The 6,799-nt window shown below is 39.2% G+C and overlaps 1 protein-coding gene across 1 annotated transcript in view; it reads left to right on the top strand.

Annotated features, from left to right (window-relative positions):
- MROH2B (maestro heat-like repeat family member 2B) overlaps positions 1 to 6,799 on the top strand; it is a 117,280-nt gene that overhangs the window by 69,403 nt on the left and 41,078 nt on the right. Inside the window, exons 20-21 of the mRNA XM_006875399.1 lie at positions 1,676 to 1,828; positions 4,360 to 4,517. Of these exons, the coding sequence (XP_006875461.1) occupies positions 1,676 to 1,828; positions 4,360 to 4,517 (311 nt within the window). The remainder of the gene's footprint in view (positions 1 to 1,675; positions 1,829 to 4,359; positions 4,518 to 6,799) is intronic.

Below are 6,799 nucleotides of genomic sequence, written 5' to 3'. Positions count from 1 at the left end.
AGCTGACATGGACTGGTATTGGCCATTTTGAATCTGACAATCACATGATTTACTATGTGGAGGGTCAGAGAAAAAGAGGAAGATCCCAAACTAGATGGATTGGCACAGTGTCAGCAGCAGTGGGCTCAAATGTTTGTGAGGTTGGCACAAGACAGGGCAGTGTTGTGTTCTGTTATACATAAACAGTACCCACTGGATGGCACCTAACAACTACAACACAATAAAGTAGTGGCCTAGTCCTTTGATGTCTGAACTATGGTAACTCAAGAATAGTCTGGGATATGGCATCTAATCTTGGCAAAGAGCTCATTTCTTCCCAAAGATACTGCTGTTGTTAAGTGCTGCCAAGCCCCTTCCAACTCATATAGCAACCCTGTATTGAGGTTTGTTGTTGTTGTTGTTGCTGCTAAGTGCTGTTGAGTCCGTGTCAACTCATAGCAACCCTGTATAGGAGTTCCAAGGAGCAGCTGGTGCATTTGAACTGCTGACATTGTGGTTCGTAATCCAGTGACCCTACACCACACCAGGAGCCCTGTATAGATTTGTTGTTGTTAAGTGTCATTAAGTGTGTTCCAACCTATAGTGACCCTATATAGGGTTTCCGAAGTGCAGCCAGTGAACTTGAACTGCCAACCTTAACCTTTAAACCTGCTTTGTAGTCCAGCACATTAACCCACAGCACCACACCAGAACTCCTATATAGGTTTATGAGGTTTTAAATCTTTTGAGGGAGCAGAAAGCCTCATCTTTCTCTCATGGAGTGGCTGGTGTGCTCGAACCGCAACTTTGCCTAAGTGTTTATCCTATGGAGCCACTTCCCAAAGATAGTTCTATAAAGTATTATCAAATTATTTAATGCAAGATGAATTCACTTGTGAACAGGAATGTTTTCCTACCTGAGCACTCATAATTATTACTTCCTTGTTAGGGTAAAGACACAGACAGCTCTCCAGGAACTCACCCCAATTGTCAAACTTTCCCCCACTTGCTTACCATTTTCATGATGTACACAGGCATACACACTCACTCACACACTGATATCAACCAAATATTCTGTATCATTTTTGTACAAAAATAATTTTTTTTTGTTTGCTTGACCATTTATTGACTGCTCTTAACATCGAAATCTGGAAAAGCAAAAGTAATGAGTTTTGCATATGGTGGTGATGGTGGTTATGTGCTGTGGAGTTAGTTCCTACTCATAGCAGCTTTGCATATGGATACTGTAAATTATCTAAGTATTTAGCATTGTACTTAATAAATGTTGAAAGATTTTTGTGAATTCTCAAGCTTTAGCCATTTGGGAGAAGATTTAAGACTTATATCTATGATACTAATTGTCCCTGAAAGTACTTTATAATATATAAATTGCAGTATAAATATTACATGTCATTTTTTCCTGATGTGCTAGATATGCTAGAACTTCAGGTCTGGGGAGAAATTTCCTTCAATAAACATGGAATGATAAAACAATCTCATGGAAATTTTACTTAGAGAGAAAAGCTCATATCCATGTTCTCTTTTTCTCTAGTTTGTATGACACCAGTCATATGCTAACTTCCCAGAAAGCCTAGTGATTTCTTACCTTCTAAAACATGCATGATCAAACATGTTGCAGGTGTCCAGATAGACAATGAGACAATTGCTAACATGAGCATTCTGGATGCATCCTCAGATTGTCAGTAAATTCATCCCAAGTGAGGAAATTCTAACATTCCTGGAGGAAGCACTGGATGGTCTGGAAAGCCTCAACCCTACTTGCACAACGGCCTGTGGCATATGGATGATTGCTGTCCTGAAGGAACAGGGTGCTACACTGGAAGATCAGGTGAGCTGACAGCTAGCTGCACAATCAAGTAAAATTCTAACATTTTGGAAAGATCAAGTCCAGAACATCCTCAGTTTGCCCCTTGGTGGGCAACAGGCAAGAGCACATGCATTGTAGAGGTGCCACAACAAAGACCCAAGCTATGCATTAACAAGGCCCATGTTGAACACCTGGGTCAACCTGTCCTTAATGCCTCTCTAGTTTGTGATCATAAAAGCCTCACCGTGACCAGAGGAAACAGCTCTGAACCAAGGGTACTTGCAGTTCTAGAATCCTGAGCTGTAAGATCTGTGAGGACAATAGTAATCACAGAGGAACTACTGAGACAGCCACCAAAGCCCATTAGAATTCCTGATGCCTCCGCCATTGTCCAGACTGCTCTTCTGCATACCACCTAAATTCTTGTTAGGAATTTATTGTCCTAACAAGAACTAGGTTGAGGAAAGTTCTCAACCCTTCCTCTTTTCAGGAGATCTAAGCAGAGTGACTAGAATTGAAATTCAGATTGGAGTCTTAATGTGGTACTGTAGGATAAGCATTGGACCATGAGGTCAGTTTGACCAGCAAGGTCAGTGGTTCAAACCCACCATTCTCTCCTCAGAAATGTTATACAGAGTTTCTAGGAGTCAAAACAGACTCAACAGCACTTAGCAAGACAAAGAAGCTTGGTTAGGAGCTCCAAATAAACTCTAACCTCTTTTCTAAAGAACACACAAACAATTTAAAATTGACCCTATACAGGGTCACCCTGAGTCTGAGTAGGTTCTAACTCAGAGCAACCCTGTATAGGGCTTCCGAGGAGCAGCTGGTGGGTTTGAACCACTGCACCACCAACCTTGTGGTTCAACAGTCCTTATCCTACAGCGCCACACCAGGAGTTCATTTAAAAACTAATGATAGGTAAAAGTTATTTAACTAAGTGAAAGATTCTCAAAAAGAATAGGAGAGCGCCGTTCTGGCTCCATTAACCCAGAATCACTCAACTTCAATCAAAAATCTGTTCTCCAAAGCATGGCTTTTTGTTTAAGGATATAAGAAACGGTCTCTGAGCTAATTACTTTTTAATCAATTTTTGTTAATGTACTGGTTACATTTCATGAGGAAGACATGAGAGTAGGCATGAGTAAATGAAAGCTAATAAATCTGGAGTCCATGTGTTTGTGTATATAGCATAATGGAATGATAGTTATATAATGTTGTTATGTGCCATCAAGGCAATTCCAACTCATAGCAACCTTATACAGGGTTTCTAAGGAGCAGGTGATAGATTTGAACTGTTGACATTGTGGTTCACAGTCCAGTAATGATCCTACGGTGCCATACCAACAGTGTCATATTAATGTTCCATTATATAATTTTTCTCTAGTTTAAGAAAAAAAAAAAAAAAGGCTTTACCTAGTTTTTTTAGGGATATGTTTTACATAATAGGTAAAGGTTTATCATAGAGACTTAAATCCTCTGTAGCTACCATTAAAATGGGGTTATACGCTAATCATGTTTGGAGAATATTTATGATTTTTGTTCATCACCGTTGAGACAGTTCCAACTCATAGTAGCCCTGCACTTCCAAGGAGCAGCTGGTAGGTTTGAACTGCTGACCTTGTGGTTTGCAGTTCCTTATAATTATAAGGAACTATAATTCAGAGAAAATGTCTTGGTTAACTTTTTAAAAAATCTATCAAAAACTTAATGTGCCGTGAGTACGTGTCTCTGCCAAAGATTTTAAAAAGAGAAATATATGTTAGAAAAAAATTCATTTAGATTAGAAACATGTCTTCTCCATATCAAAAATCCAAAAGTACAATATCATTTCCTACTGTTCACAAATTATTGTCCAGATTCAGAAAGATGACCTCAATACCTTCTAGAATCTGCTGTCATCTTTTCAATCAAGTTTTCTTCCCTTCATCGCCTTCATTCTCTCTGTGCTCCAGAAGGAACTTTCTCCTATTTCAACACATTGTGGGGCATTTTCTTATGCCCATTTTCTCACACAGTTTCATTTTATATCTTTACTTATGTGCTTCTTTCTGACTAGGATGCCCTTTCCCACACTGTCCATCTTGCCTTTTGAAACTGCTACATATCCTTCAATACCTAAACCAGATGCTCCTCTGCAATGACCTCAGTTGCTTCTGGAGTCTTCCATCAGTCGTATGCACCTCTCTACACCATTTGTCATATACTGTCTGTGTGCAGGCCTTTGGGTCCATGGTTGATAATGTTCATTTATTAGATCATTCACTTCCTTTAAGAAAGGGCTGCATGTTATTCATCTTTGATAAATGCCCTATTGTACTTAACACAACATAATGCATACTTTCACTAAAGGTTTCCTAAATTGAATGAAATAAATATCCAATTCACCGGTGTGAGAAATAGACATTGTAGGGAAGTTACTATTGTTTTTAGGGGTACTTATAATTTATTAAACCACCTGCCCCCATTCTCAATATGCTGATGGGTCTTGAGGCATTCATGTGGAGGGAAAATGGCAACTCACTATTTGATTTGGCTTACTTTTTTTTTAGCTATTGGAGATCTTGAACACAATTTACCATCATATGCCAGTCCTCAGACAGAAGGAGGAAAGTTTTCACTTTATGCTAGAAGCAATATCCCAGATAACCAGCTTCCACACGGATGCAGTTGTTGCCAACATTTTGCAGAAGCCTTTGCCCTTTGACAGGTAGATGCTAACTGAACAGGTCTGTTCTCCCAGGAATGGCCACATAACAAAAGCATTGGTGGTTGTTGTTGTTTGTGGTGGTGGTTATGTGCTGTGGAGTTGGGTCCGACTCATAGCCACCATGTACAGGGTTTCCGAGACTATAAATCTTTACGGGAGCAGAAAGCCTCATCTTTCTCCCACGGAACTGCTGATAGTTTCGAACTGCTGACCTTGAGGTTTGCAGCCTGATTCGTAACCACTATGCTACCAGAGCTCTTTGTTGTTGTTGTTGTTATGTGCCATAAAGTCAGTACCCATTCACAGCAATCCTGTGCACAACAGAACAAAACATTGCCTGGTCCTGCAACAACCTCACAATTTTTGCTACTCTTGAGTCCTTTGTTACTGCCACAGTGCCAATCCATCTAGTGGGAGGTCTTCTTTTACTTTGACCCTCCACTTTACCAAGCATGATGTCATTCTCCAGGACTGGTCCCTTCTGATAATATGTCCGAATTATGAGAGATGAATTCAGGTCACGTTGGCTACCAAGGAGCATTCTGGTTAAACTTCTTCCAACACAGATTGGGTTTGTTATTTGGCAGTCCATGGTACTATTAATATTCTTCTCCAAAACCATAATTCAAATGCATCAATTCTCCTACAGTCTTCCTTATTCATTGTTCAATTTTCAAGTGCATATGAAGTTATTTTAAAATACTGTGATTTTGTCGTTAGATGCCATTGAGTCCATTCTGACTCATTGTGACCTTATCACAACAGAACAAAACACTGCTTGGTCCAGTGGTATCCTCACAATCGTTAAGCTTGAGCCCACTGCTGCTGCCTCTGAGCCAATTCATCTAGTTGGGGGTCTTTCTGTTTTTCACTTACCCTCCACTTTACCAAGCATGATATCCTTCTTCAAGGAATGCGCCCTCTTGATATTATGTCTGAAGTATGAGAGACGAAGTCTCACCATCCTGGCTTCCAAGGAACATTCTGGCTGTACTTTCAACACAAATTGATTTGTTCTTCTAGCAGTTGATGGTACTTTTAATAATCTTCTCCAGTCCAAACTCAAATGCATCAATTCTTCTGTGGTCATCCTTATTCAGTGTCAAACTTCACATGCATATAAAACTATTTAAAATACCATGGCTTGGGTCAGGAGCACCTTACTCTTCAAACTGTTATTTTTATTCTTCAAAACTTTAAAGAGATCTTACAAAACAGATTTGCCTAATGCAAGATATTGTTTGATTTCTTGACTGCTGCTTTGATAAGTGTTCATGGTTGATCTGAGCAAAATGAAATCTTCATTTTGACAACTTCCATCTTTTCTCCGTTTCCATGGATTTTGTTTATTGGTCCACTGGTGAGGATCTTTGTCTTCTTTACATTGAGGTGTAACCCATACCAAAAACTTTGATCTTCATCAATAAGTATTTTAAGTCCTCTTCGTTTTCAGCAGGCAGGGTTGTATCAACTGAATATAGCAGGTTGCTAATGAGTCTTCCTCCTATCCATCCTGATGCCATGTTTTTCTTGTAAGTATGGTGAACAAATACAACCCTGGAACACACCTTTCCTAATTTTAAACCATTCACTATTCCCTTGTTTTTTTTTCAACAGTTGCCTCTTGGTCTATGTACAGGCTTCTCATGAGCACAAATAAGTGTTATGGAATACTCATTCTTTGCAATGTTGTCCATAGCTTGTCATGATCCACACAATTGAAAGTGTTTGCATAATCAATAAATCACAGGTAAACATCTTTCTGGTATTCTTTGCCTTCAAGTCAAGATCCATCTGATGTTAGCAATGATATCCTTTGCTCTACATCCTTATCTGAATCTGGCTTGAATCTCATGTCCTTGTCTTAATCTGGCTAGAACCTCTGGCAGCTCTCTGTCAATGTACTGCTGCAGTCGTTGCTGAATTATCTTTAACAAAATTGTAGTTGCATGGAATATTAATGATATTGTCCAATGATTTCCACATTCTGTTGGGTCACCTCTCTTTGGAATGGGTACAACTATTTGGCCAACTGATTGGAAGAGATGGCATCAATATCTGGGCCTTGTCCTTTACCAATGGCTTCAATGCATCTTGGAATTGTTCTTCAGTATCATTGGCTCTTGATCATGTTACCTGTTGAAATGGTTGAACATCGACATTTCTTTTGATAAAATGGCTCTGTGTATTCCTTCCATCTTCTTTTGATGCTTTCTGCATCTTTCAATATATTGCCCATAGAATCCATTAATTATGTAATTTGAGGCTTGATTTTTTTTCTT

This window comes from Chrysochloris asiatica, unplaced genomic scaffold (genome assembly GCF_000296735.1).
Source record: "Chrysochloris asiatica unplaced genomic scaffold, ChrAsi1.0 scaffold00325, whole genome shotgun sequence".
NCBI lineage: Eukaryota > Metazoa > Chordata > Mammalia > Afrosoricida > Chrysochloridae > Chrysochloris > Chrysochloris asiatica.
Note: the sequence above shows the minus strand (reverse complement) of the source record. Positions and strands in the feature narration are given on the sequence as shown.